We start from the raw sequence: 12,757 nt of genomic DNA on the forward strand, positions 1-12,757 counted from the left end.
AGGCTAGATCAGATAAAATCCTTGATTTAATATATTCACAAAAGGTATCAGTGCTTTCTAAGACAAGATTTGGCACTTAGACAGACAAGACTGTGACAAACAGGTGGCAGGATGGGAAGGGACAAAAAAATGACACTGTGACCAACCATAACCAACATTAACAGCGCTTAAGAGGCTTTCTCTGCTCCCTCAATTAGGAAAGAAAAATTAAAAGTTGGTCACCATGGTTACAACATATTAATTATAATAAATAAAAGCTGAAGAACACCATTCTGACAGGAATGAAACTTGCGCTGGAGAGGAGAGGAACATCAGAGTATGGCATTTGATATGGAGTCAGATAGTCAAATATTCCTCTACACCTTTTCATCCCATTTATATTTTGTAGGCCTCGATATATAGGCTGCTACTAAGGACTGGCAATATTGTGAAATATATTTCATTAGGCTAGGCTTCTCTAGGAGATGAAAAAAACACACTCAACGGAGTGAAATTACATTAAGAATTCTGATGGCCTATGGACAAGTGTGGTAGTCTGGGTGAACCCAGACAAATCTGTGTATTAAAGTTTGCTTTGCAGGTCCGTTTCGAAAGAATCCCATTGACGCCCATCTTAGAATTATCAAAACCATTCAACGCAACAAATGGCTGCACTGATGACAACAGATATTGATGTGTATTTTCTTTGGAATTGAGTAAACAACTTGCATTTAAAACCTTTGTTTACCAGAAAGATGTGCTTGCTGCACTGAAATTGTTTGGTAAGAGCATAATGCAACAATTTAAGTTTCATTTCGCTGCTGAAAGTTGTAAAACGGGAAGTTCAGAAACAGGAGTCAATGGGGTCCTAACAGGCTAACAGGTTTGTCTGGGTTCATCCAGGCTACAAGCGTGGTGTCAGTGAAGGCAAATTATATTTTACAATTTCTCTTTATATTTCAAACAAGGGAAAACCACAGTGGAGGGCAAGAGAATATGTCACTATGTGAATGCTGTCAGCCGTACATAGGATGCCTTGGTTAATGTCTAAGATCGATCAAGTTATAACTCATAAGATATGCTTTTTAGCATGACTTCTGTATTTCTGACAAAGAGAAAAAGAAAGAGAGAGATGATGGAAGACATCAACCTCTAAGGCAGCTACAGAACAGAAGTGTTTGTTTTTTGTCTTCTTTTTTTTATTTCAAAAAAGAAAGAAACAAACAAAGAAAGCTCTCTCGCATGGCCCTAGGTTTAACTGGCTTAAGAGTTCTCTTTGGGAAAAGCTACCTCCAGATCCAGGAGTAGCTGATTGTTGCACAGAAAGCCCAATATTTGAATTATTAAATGATTCTCTGCATCAAATTCACAAAACCTAACCAAAAAAAAAAAAAAAAAAGAAAGAAAGTTTAGTAAGAACAATTAGCTTTCGAATTTGTTCAGATGCACACTTTAACTGACTTTAACTCAAAAGTCCAAAACCAAAATACATTCATGCATTAATCAACTCTGAATGAAACCCATAACCGGACTGTGCCAAAATATTAAATAGACAATATATGTGTACATATGGTACATACACAAGCATATAGAATAGTTTAACTCCAATTTGTTAACTCACCCACTGACACATTATGATTTAAATTATTGTGGTGAATTCAAAAACATGGTACAGACTCAAACTGATCCTATATTGCAGATGCACCAATTACAATAGCAATATATATGTATCTATTCTTTATATACAAAACATCAATTATTCAAGAATTAGTCAAAAATTCAAACTGATCAATATTGATAGCCAACTCATTTAAGTCATTTGCAACTCTAGAAAACATAGAAAGTCCATAAAAGCAAAATACAGCAGGATGATCATTACTAAATAAATAAATAAATAGATAAATATAAAAAAATGTCATGCAATTTGGCATAGAGGTGCAAGATGGTTTTGGCAGCTTGTACACATTAAGTGAATGATGTTCATATGTGGATGACAGTGATTTTCTTCCCATCATTAATGTTTAGATTTTTTTCCTACAGAAAACGTACATTTTAATACACAGACACGCCTCCAAGTAAAAACTCACTGAACACACACACTCACAAGAGCATACAGTGTGCACGCACACGCACTGCACACTGCACACACACACACACAGACACACACACCCACACACACAGACACAACCACGTCTCTTTGACTCTTCAACACAGTATATTATAGTGCTTTGACTGCATTTAGTATATAATCGTCCCACTAGCACTCATGTTGGGTAAGACAAGAAACACTTTTCCAGTGCTTTGGGGCACAATGAATACTCTTGCCTTGATGGATCACAATGTCTTTACCGGACAGAGTATTAGTAAGTTAAGTCAGTCAGTCAGTCAGTCAGTCAGTCAAGTCAATTCACAACTAAAGCCAATTGCACGATAGCGCGATCACCAGACCCATTTAGATATTGTAAGTAAGCGCACGGTCACTTGAAAGACTACGTGTCCACCAGTCTTCGGTGACTTGTCAATGGCGTTTCTCTCTCGCTCATGTTCTGTCCAGCTGTAAAAGCTCTGAGGTCTTCTCAGTTCTGGCAGTGTGTTAAACTCACTAGGTTTGTGCTGTTTAACATTGGATAAAACCTGAGCATAGGGCAGCTGTTCTTGTATGCTGGGCTGCTTGGCTGATGAATCATGGTCCTAGCATTATCGACAGTCACCAAGTCTAGATAAGACAGACCACAATTATGTAGGCAGCACAGAAAAGTATTGAAACAGTGCAGCGCAAGGTTAAGTAGGCTAGTGTTCTGTACAATCTTACTTGGTTGTCTTTTGTCATTCAAAGAGTAAACAGTCAAAGATTGTGTTGGGGTATTTAAACCGGAATGTACAGTAGACTCATTCTTTGAATGTTGTGCTTGTGTGTGTGTGTGTGTGTGCCTGCACATGCATGTGTGTATGTTTCTGTCTCAGTAGGATTCCTGGCTGATACACTGATTATGCACTTTATAAGATACACAAGCGTTTATACAAGTGTGCGTCTCTGTACATGTGTACACTTTGTGTGTGTATGTGTGAGTGTGTGTGTGTGTGTGTATGTTGGCAGTGCATACAGGGCAGTTCTCAGGATACCGATAAATATATTTTTGGCACTCCAATAAGTAAATATTAAACACATTACATTTTTTAAGAATGCTTCTCTGTGACGTAAACTTTACCTTAAGTTTATCTTACAGGAATGATACAAATCCCCATTTTGGCACATGAAATGTGAATCATAATTATTCATAATTAACTTTGTTTTCCCTCTTTAGACTCTGTGGAACATATATGGTTCCATAAGTAGCTCTGAAGTATATTTCATCACATGACCTCAGGAACCTTCAGATCTCGCCCTACTTGATGGGCTTTGTGTTAAATGTCAGGAATGTTCTAAAACTGTAGATGTAGAGGAAGTGTGTTCCATCCCCTTCCCCCCCCCCCTTCATTATGATCTGAGTCCCTTCTTCAAATGTTAAGGCCAAAGTTGAGGCGTTACAAGGTAAGAGAGAGAAAGAAAGAGAGAGAGAAAGAGAGAGAGAGAGAGAGAGAAAGAGAGAGAGAGAGAAAGAGAGTGCCCTTTGTGAGTGGTGGGACAGAGGACATGGCACAACAGGTGGAGGGGTGAAGACCTGAGCCTGCGCTTACTGTTGTCATAGAGAGGTTGCGTTTTCTTTTCAGCATCATCCAACGGAACACAGCCAAACACTTAGGCAGCTACACGCAAAACACACTCCCCCAAGGCAATCAACGACGAGAGGAAAGGGAAGTCAGATGCAAAGCCAAACACTCACATCAATGGCATGCTCTGGCAGCAACCGGCGTTACAAAAACACCCCTCGGAGTTGGAAAGAGAAAGGGTGCGTTTTGACAAAATTGAAAAAAGGTCTCTTCTCCCTCTCATCCCTGCCACTGTCTACCGTCCTGGCGTCACAAGTTCACTTGTCCTTGATGATCTCGTCGTACTTGGGCGGCGGGTCGCTGTAGGGAGCGGAGGTCTCGTCGCTGCTGCTCTCGGCGTGGCCCGTCACCTCCTCGTACGACGGCGGCGGCGTGGCCCCCGAGAGACGCGACGCCACCGACGCCGACGAATCCTTCACGTACAGGGCGCGGCCGTTGGGCGGGTGCGGGGCCTCGGACGCCCCTCCGCCCCCCCTCCCTCCTCCTCCGCCTCCGCCTCGCTCCACCCCGCTGATGATCACCGTAGGCCGGCAGGGAGGGGGCTCGGGGAGGACGGGGCCGGAGGCGGCCGCCGGGTGCTGGTGGTGGTGGTGGTGGTGATGTTGGTGGTGGGACTGGTCGGCGTGGGACGACGACGACGGCGGCGGCGTGTCTCGGTGCACCAGGATGCGCGGCAGGCTGCGCGAGTTGCGGCTGGCCAGGTAGCGGTTCTGCGGGTAGGCCGGCCACCGGCGCCGCATGGTCTTCTGCAGCTGGCAGCGCCACAGGAGGAAGAGCCCGATGAGCGCCAGCAGCGTCATGACCAGGAGGGGCACCACCATAAACACCACATCCTTACTGTCGGAGCGGGACTCGGCATTACTGCCCATGCTGCGCATCTTCCAGAACTCCATCTAGACCAGCCACAGAGAGAGAGAGAAAGAGAGAGAGACAGAGAGAGAGAGAGAGAGAGAGAGAGAGAGAGAGAGAGAGAGAGAGAGGGCAAAAGGTCAGCTCTTGATGTAATACAGCATACGTCATCGAAAACAACTGAGCTGAGAGGCACTAAAAGGGACATTTTCTCATTCCTTTCTCAATGGTGTGTTTTTTTTTACATTTTTTTTATTTTTTAAGAAATTCAGAATTCTATCATAACCAATTCACACATATCTGTAAAGAAACTTCTAACAACTGTTGTAGCCTAGTCTATGTAGTGTCAGGCAGGTGTGTCCATATATTTAAATGAATCAATTAGACTAGTTTTTGTTTGTATATTTCACAATGCAGACTGATTTGATTTTACATTATTTAATGACAGTCTGACATGGTCTTTATGAAAATAGATAAACAGATGAATAGATACAGAGAGAGCGAAAGAGTGAGAGGGTATTTAAACATGTAATAACATAGCAGGAAAGACATTCAGGACACATCTGTGGATAAACGTGAAATGGAGATGGAAAAGACTGCATTGAAAAAGACTTTAAAAGGATTACCGTGCGTTCCTTGTTCTCAAACACCTCATTGGCCTCCTCGAAGCTACAGCTCTCCTCCATACACTCGCGCTCAATATTGCCCTGCCGGAGCTCCTCCAGGAAGCCATTGGCCCGCGGGAAGCGCTTAAGGAGTGAGTGTGCATCTTTCCCGTCCAAGAATGCTAAAAGGGGCAAAATCACAGATGTACTCGTCGGTTTCTGGATGCACAGCAACCTTCTGGAATATTGCTCAATGACTCAAAGGCTGCACGTATTGCATGTGTGTGATTGATTGTATGCATTTTTTCTTGCCTCAACTCAGGAATGCAACTAAGAACAACAAGACTACATATGGACAGTATATCTATCATATCCGCTGAATTCAGTCATTGTTGTTAGTCTTTTTGTTACAAAAAATTGTGTGTGCACAATGTTCTGTATGTCTACATGTCTATCCTCATGAAGTTGTGTTAATTCAGCAATCTTTAGGTGACTCCTATGTACTAATCATATACCACTTGACTTATCCCCAGCAGTATACATGCTCATTCCACAGCATGCAAGCCCATCTCCCTCTCATGAATAATGACCCTGCTCTGACCACATACATGCTCAGGCTATTTACAGAAACGCCTCACTAAATCATCAGCTGAGCTGACCACATTGTGTGACCCCAAATGCATTGACACACATTCTCAGTCACCACCGCCCATATTAATGAAGTCAGATATTGTCAGGGAGACAATGCGTTTGACCTTGTAGGCCTGGCTATTGTTACTACCACATGTGCCTGCACCAAGCTTTTATCTTTCAAAACAGAAACAGTAAGCAAATGACAAGCTTGTTTACATTACAATCTAATTGCTGTACCTTTTTACACTGAAGCGATACGACTTATCATAAGATAAGAAATAAGATTTAAAACAAATAAACAGAAAACTTAAAGCTACAGTCAGTAATAGTAGTGAATTTTATCTCACACTATTAAAACCCTCTACCAGAATCACAGAGTGTACCTTTAACTGAGATCACTTACCAGCTGCCATGCTGCTTTGCTGCTCTGACTGGCATATGCTGACCTGAAAACCAACACATGGCTATGGTTATGATAACACATTAGCTGACCAACAGTTTTGACAAACATATTTGACAAAGGAATAGAGTGTAGGATAGCCTGACTATGGAGTCCCAGCCTACTACATTATATCACTTCAGGTTACTCCGATTAATCCAATTTGGATCCCAGCAAATTAGGAACTAATATACCCCATTCATATACATCCTATTTTAAGAGATGGGAGGTGTTGGTGTTCCCATGGAAACAGATATATTAGTCCAGAGAGACGCTCGTGTATTCAATATAATTCATAGGCCATGCTGCCCCCGTTAAATATTGAAGATTATACAGGCATTTAGTTACATTTAGCCTACCTATATCAGGTTAGCAGTTGCACAGAGACATTCAGCCATTCAGCTCTATCCGACACTGGATTGCTTAGGGTAGCTTAACAGTAGCATGGGCTACTATCTTGCTCGCCTACATATAACTGATAGGATTGGCTACTTATCTTGGTGAACAGTAATATATTAATTCTCCGAAACCATCCAATTTTTCGAGCTCTCATTTAAACGCTCTTTCGACACGACCTGAAAGTTAAAGCAGGCCTGTTGGCAAATAATATTCTCAAATATCCAAATAATCTCAGTGTTTTAATGAAACTATTGTGATGCAATTTATGGATCAAAGTCCAACTTCGAAAAATACCTCTAAACACGCGTTTCAGTCGGTATAACATAGGCAAGCTAGAAACAGCTGAAAAGACTAGTTATGCTCTGATCAGGGAAGCGCTCCAGAGATGATGCGGCGGTGAGAGTCGGAGAGCATGTCATCATAAAACCACCACTGACGTGGATGTAAGAGGAATAGTCTACCATGTTGTAACAAAACAATCACTGTAAAACTACGGAGTGGCAAACAGGCTGTAATTCTTTTTTTCAGCCTAATCTCTCAATTCAGCTTCAGAGCTGCGTTTTTGTCCACTCAATGCTCCTAACCTACTAGCCTTATAAAGCACACACAGGCGCATCCTATTGAAGAAAACAGACCACGAACAAATGTCTAACTAAACGACTAGGCTAGGCCTGAGCCTAAGTTATAAAACAAATATCTCAAATCTGTTTCCTACAGGTTAGTAGGGTATGTCAGCATGGCAAGGGACGCCACCCTAATTAATTTGAAGGTTTAATTGAGAAAAAGGCTTTAGTTTAAAACCTTAAATATGTAACCATCATAGCATGTTCACTTTCTCCTGAAATGTTCTTTGAATATTTTTGCTTTTCCTGCAGCCATGTTTCTAACATACAAGCAAATAAAATATTAATCGGCTCGAAAGCCTAGCCTTTTCTGACTGCTGTAAAAGCGGGCTCTTATCTCTAGCCTTTGAGTTCAGAACCATTCCGTTCTCGCCACTTGTCACTATATTGGATTTAAAGGCTTCCAAATGAACACGAAGTTCAACTGTATTTATCAAAAACATACACTACCTCTCAGGCTATCGCAGATGCCTTCGCATTCCGTCCCTATTCCCAGTAGCAGAATAGCCACATGAGTCACACAAATTGAGACAGAGGTATAGACTATCCAATAAGGGTAGTGAAATATCTATCATCATCCAATGAAAGGACTCTTATTGCCATGTTGAGTCTGTAACACAGCCCCCTGGTGGTGAAGTGCACTGTGGGTATTAGAGTCTGGAGGAAACCATGCTACTGGTCATTTAAAAAAAAAAAAAGAATTGGGGCAACTAATCTCTTAATGTTGATTAAAAAAAAACTGCGTGAATACGAGTGTTTGTGTAGTGAACCAAGTACAGTCATTTTGCTCAAGATATTGCAAAAGTCACAAATAAAACCAGACAAATTTCTGCTCATGCCACACCTTACTCATATAAACTACAATTCCCTGGCTCACCCTTTGCCAGGTTTCATCGGCATTGTTTTATATCAGGGCAGTATAACATAGATTGGATAGTGTCTTGAAGTGGGGTGGAGTAATAGTGGGAATGATGACCTATAATTAAATAGAACACACAGTGAAAATGATCAATAGCCTATTTTTATCTTACCAGACACTTCCAGATTTGAATAGCAAGCAATAAACATAACGTTTAAAAATAGGCCTGCTGGAAGGTTACGCCTGCATATTATGCATTTATATAGCCTTAATAAGGACCATCTACTATTGTAGCCTAATCTTGGAAAAAAGATTTTTAAATGAAAACAAAGCTTCATGCATTTGCTCACAATTTGCAAAGCCCATCATCTGCAAAGTGTGGAAAGATAACTTCCTTTATTTCTATAGCTTCATTTAGTTTGAAAATGTGGGAAAGTACCTAATTCTCAATTTGGTAAAGCTGACCCAAAAAGGGGTTGAGTGTTGACCTCTGACAGAAGGGGATTTACCCTCCCTGACATTCCTCCCCTGGCGTTTCCCCTAAATGCTTCTATCAGATCATCTTTGCGCGAAGCGTGAAGACACAGCACAGGCCCCTGTTCTCTGTCAGTCCCATTGGTCCCCTCACATCAAAGGATTAAAGGAATGACGGAGGATTTTAAAAGGAGGTGTTTTTACGCCACTACCCTCCCCCTCCCTTTTAAAACTACTGCACCCCACCCTATTAGACTGCAAACAAAGCAAAGAGGCTAAAGAAACAAACAAAAAAATCCTGTTTTCAATTTTATTTGTGTTTGGCATAACATGGAAAAAGTAGAAAAATAGTCAATATAAATATAAATATATTCATGTGGATATGTACACTATAATTTAAAAAAAAGTAACAAGAGTTAGGTCCTGAGATGGATGGCAAACAGCACCGTCCCAATGTGAGATCCATCTGTTCGCCAATGATTCTGTTCCCAAAAGGAACTTCTAATACCACGCGTGCGTCGTTTCAAAGAGTGGGAGCGTTTTCGTTTCTCAGGGAGCAGGGAGCAGGGAGAGCACTGATGCTGGCTGGAGTAAGCTTGGCCGTCAGCTACCAAAGCCCTGCTTCTGATGGTCACTTTAGAGGCTGTCCTCGTCTGGTCAGTCCTGTTCACTTACGGCAGAGAAACCAGAGTTCTCCACCTCCGTCTGGGCCATCGTCAGTGTGTCCGTGGATTTAATTCAAGGTACTAAAGCAAGGGCGAGACTGGACACAGTCCTGAGACTGGCCTTTCTGCTCTGCCTCCATCAGCTGTTCTTCTTCCTCATCGTCCTCGTCTTCCTCGTCACTGTCACTGTCCGATTCCTCATAGAAGCTGATCGTCGCTTGCACAGGGAAGTTTCTGAGCAAGGCGTCTCCATCGCTGTACAGGTAGTCATATGACTTCGATTTGGGCCAGAAAAGCCTGAAAGAGTAAAGAGAGGGAATGTTAAAAACACGTTCTCCGACATCCCACAACAAACTACCGTCACTGATTAGAAAAAAAAGAAAAAAACCTTGTCTGCACTTTCTTCACCCACACGTACATAAAATTAGGCCGGGCGGAAATTAAAAACTCTTAGGTGCAGTTACTACATACGTGTGGCATTTTACGCGCTTTGGCGCCTTGGGTGTTTTATCGAATTACCACGACCCAAGGTGTGATTGTGGGTTTTAGAACGACTAACACATTGCCTGGTCCGATTAAAGCGAAGTTCACGTGGCATTCACACTATGAGGCCACAGACACACGGCACACCATCGTAGAAGTGGCATGAAAATGCAGTCCCAGACACTAACCTGACAGGGTGCTGAAAGGGCTGTAGTTTGCTGGAGGCTGTGGTGGCGCCTGACACAGGAGGTCTGGAGTAAGGCTGGATAGAGAGAAAGAGAGGGGAAAAAAAACATTAGTCCTCTGCAATTAAAGAAAACAGGACTCACTCTGATGCTCTCGGAGTCTACCCGAAGGCAGTTATGACACAACTTCCTGCCAAGTGGTGGATGATAGCCGGATGGTGCCCCTGGATGTGGTGGCACCTACTACAGGATGCCAGCCACAGCACTGGCTCCAGTGTGGCAGCTGAGGAGGTGTTAGGGTGGCGCTATCCTGTGGGAAACTAGCTGGGCTCGGGGAGGCCAAAGAGGCAGAGGTGTCTGTTTTGGCTGGTAGCTTGGGCAGCTTGCATTAAGGAGAGGCACACCTTCCTCCCTCTCACCTCCATTTTTGTCGCCCCCCTCTTCTTACACCTAACTGGCTCCTCAGTATGAGAGACAAGAGAAGTAGTGCCATATGGCTGTGTGTAACTGCTGTTGCTTGCCCCACTCTCTCTCTCTCTCTCTTTCTCTCTCCATCCAGCAAGTGGCTCAGTGTCAAGAAAACAGCTTAACTGTCACACCTTCTGAGCCAACACGCAGAGGCTAATGCTCACAGCACGCTCGTCTGTCTCCTCTACTGCAGCCCTGCTGCTAGCCCTGTGCATTTTATGTGTTCTGGTGGAGTGAGACTGGATATCTAATATGCCTATCTGACCATGACAGGAACATGTATTTGCTATATCTCAGAGAAATAGATACTTACACAAGCAAGCTGACTTCTCTGGCATCTCGTTTGCGCATTGTCGCGAGTCACGAGCCATGGTCTCCACAGGGCAGATTTACTGCTGAAAAAGAAAATGGTTTGAGTCAGACCTATAAGCGAACCGTGTCAGAAGGCTGCAAATTAAACTTGTACGAGGTTTACACGGGCTATTATTTACAGCGGTATTTCAAAATCCCACTGAATGTCAAACAGTCACCAAACACCGAGCAGCCATTCAAATATTTCACAAACTGAAAAATGTACTGAACCGATTCGTAGTTCACTAAAAGATTGTGCGTAAATATTTACATTTTAGGGCAGGCCTATCATCAAGAACTTGACATGGCCGTGAATGTTGCAGAAATATTAACAAGACAGTAGAGGCAGGACAATGCATTTAAATGTATCGTAGCTAACTCCGGAAGACATGTCTTACCTGGCGTGTAGTGAACAATGTGAGCCCCCGTTTGAGACCAGTCGAGGTGAGGCGGCGAAGGGCGTCTGCTGAGCTACGAGACACGCGGATTGCATGTTTGATGATGCTCGTATTAATCTTCAACGGTATTTGCAATTTAGTTGATCAGTTTCCCCGCAGGATCTTGTTTTCAGTCCGGTTGGCCTGCAGAGTGCTCGCTATCCTTTGCTTTCGTTCGAATGACTAGCCGTGCAAACAGCCCGAGGTTTATAAAGGCACCTAGCCGCAGGAGGGGGTGGGGAGGGGGCACTGCCAAATGATAGAACGAGGGGGTTGCTGTGACTGCGGGACCCACTCGGGTGACCATAAGCAATTTGGTGCGAGGACTTACCCAGTTGTATAAACACAGGAGCGCTGCGTGAGGGTGAGAAATCTGGTACCGTGAGGTTTTTGTAAAAACACGGAGGGGAAAAGTTACGCACCATCTGCGCGAAAGACAACAGGGGGCAAATAAAGAGAGGGTCATATAAACCTATAATTGGGTACGTTAGTAGGCTGTTTAACAATACTGAAATGACATATATCTGAAGCAGATCTATCCAATTATATGTATTACTTGATGGAAATGGAGGAAGTTAAAGTAAAGCAACATAGTCTACTTATCTGGGCAACATGTCCATGGTTGGTCATTTGGAACCGTTAATCACAAAGTAGGACTAAATGTTAAAACACGCAACTTTCATCTAACATGTAAACTCGGGCATAGATCACATTGTGACTGTTGCCACGCATGTCAACTACAATGTGTAAAAAGACATTGAATATGATTGGCAACCCTATGAAAAGCTTTCGGCCCTAAGCATGGTTTGAGGCTCAGCACGCGTCCCCAACTTGTCAGTCAGACCAGGTGCGAGAAATAGCACAAGGCTATGTTAATGATCCTCTAATGGACTCACAACAGTCCCCAATGGCCCATTTGGAAAAGTAAGCAGAACCTCGTTATATTTACCCCCTGTCTGGACAGCAAATTGACAAACGGGGCAAAATAGATAGACTTGATTAATTTAATAATGGATCGTTTAAAGACCAAATAAACGTCATATAATTTAATTCTCACATGCCTTCCTCAAATTAACAAACTACTTTTATTTTTGTATCTTTTCTTATTTCAATGACTAACTTTTTTTACCTGTCCAGCCATATTTCCAACCTTTTGAACAGTAGGTCCTTGTCTGAGTCGACTGACCCTATAACGAACTTATTTTAGACTTTGTTGTTATGATTCTTATTCTGCTTTTAAATGTTTACAATTTCCCAGCAATTTTTCATCACCTGGATGAAATAGATTAGGCTATACTTCTCAGCGAACCCACCTGGATTTAGTCGTTGTGGTTATTTACAAACGTCTAATCTTTCAAATGATCTCTCAAGAAAATAACTCGTGTTGGAGTTGTTTACTTGGTTCGTTTGCGAGTCTGCGGGCAGGAGCCTTGCCTTCTGTTTTCGCATTTGCTGATCACTGAGACAGATTGGGCTTGGATACCCCCACTCCCGTCCTCCCTAAAATCGCTCTCCCCCGGTGAGAGGAATGTCTGCAATGGCGAAAGACAACAGCTTTTAAATGACTGCTCTCCTCTCGGTGCTTTGGTTCAAAGTT

General features: G+C 42.8%; 2 protein-coding genes across 4 annotated transcripts; both read right to left on the reverse strand.

Annotated features, from left to right (window-relative positions):
* Positions 1 to 10: 10 nt before the first annotated feature.
* LOC134080188 (transmembrane gamma-carboxyglutamic acid protein 3) lies at positions 11 to 7,743 on the reverse strand. 2 transcript variants are annotated; one of them, XM_062536491.1, is made up of 4 exons: positions 7,689 to 7,743; positions 6,181 to 6,223; positions 5,166 to 5,326; positions 11 to 4,583 (listed from the first exon to the last, which is right to left on the reverse strand). In XM_062536491.1, exons 2-4 carry the CDS (start codon positions 6,188 to 6,190, stop codon positions 3,948 to 3,950), a joined length of 807 nt encoding a protein of 268 aa, XP_062392475.1. In that variant the 5' UTR covers positions 6,191 to 6,223; positions 7,689 to 7,743; the 3' UTR covers positions 11 to 3,947. The 2 variants fall into 2 exon arrangements, with proteins under 2 accessions (XP_062392475.1, XP_062392476.1); XM_062536492.1 differs by lacking the exon at positions 7,689 to 7,743 and adding an exon at positions 6,576 to 6,611.
* Positions 7,744 to 8,890: 1,147 nt separating this feature from the next.
* On the reverse strand, positions 8,891 to 11,323 carry ripply1 (ripply transcriptional repressor 1). 2 transcript variants are annotated; one of them, XM_062535592.1, is made up of 4 exons: positions 11,122 to 11,323; positions 10,686 to 10,764; positions 9,908 to 9,981; positions 8,891 to 9,533 (listed from the first exon to the last, which is right to left on the reverse strand). In XM_062535592.1, exons 1-4 carry the CDS (start codon positions 11,214 to 11,216, stop codon positions 9,305 to 9,307), a joined length of 477 nt encoding a protein of 158 aa, XP_062391576.1. In that variant the 5' UTR covers positions 11,217 to 11,323; the 3' UTR covers positions 8,891 to 9,304. The 2 variants fall into 2 exon arrangements, with proteins under 2 accessions (XP_062391576.1, XP_062391575.1); XM_062535591.1 differs by having other exon boundaries at positions 10,686 to 10,767.
* Between the last annotated feature and the right edge of the window lie 1,434 nt (positions 11,324 to 12,757).

The sequence above is a fragment of the Sardina pilchardus genome, chromosome 5 (assembly GCF_963854185.1).
Source record: "Sardina pilchardus chromosome 5, fSarPil1.1, whole genome shotgun sequence".
NCBI lineage: Eukaryota > Metazoa > Chordata > Actinopteri > Clupeiformes > Clupeidae > Sardina > Sardina pilchardus.

Coding starts and splice junctions, on each gene's coding strand:
- LOC134080188 (XM_062536491.1), bottom strand. Junction 4,584..5,165: donor TTGAGAACAAGGAACGCACG/GTAATCCTTTTA, acceptor TGGCTGGTCTAG/ATGGAGTTCTGGAAGATGCG.
- ripply1 (XM_062535591.1), bottom strand. CDS start 11,216: ATGCAATCCGCGTGTCTCGTAGCTCAGCAGACGCCCTTCGCCGCCTCA. Junction 10,768..11,121: donor CATTGTTCACTACACGCCAG/GTAAGACATGTC, acceptor TTTCTTTTTCAG/CAGTAAATCTGCCCTGTGGA. Junction 9,534..9,907: donor CCCTTTCAGCACCCTGTCAG/GTTAGTGTCTGG, acceptor TTACTCTTTCAG/GCTTTTCTGGCCCAAATCGA.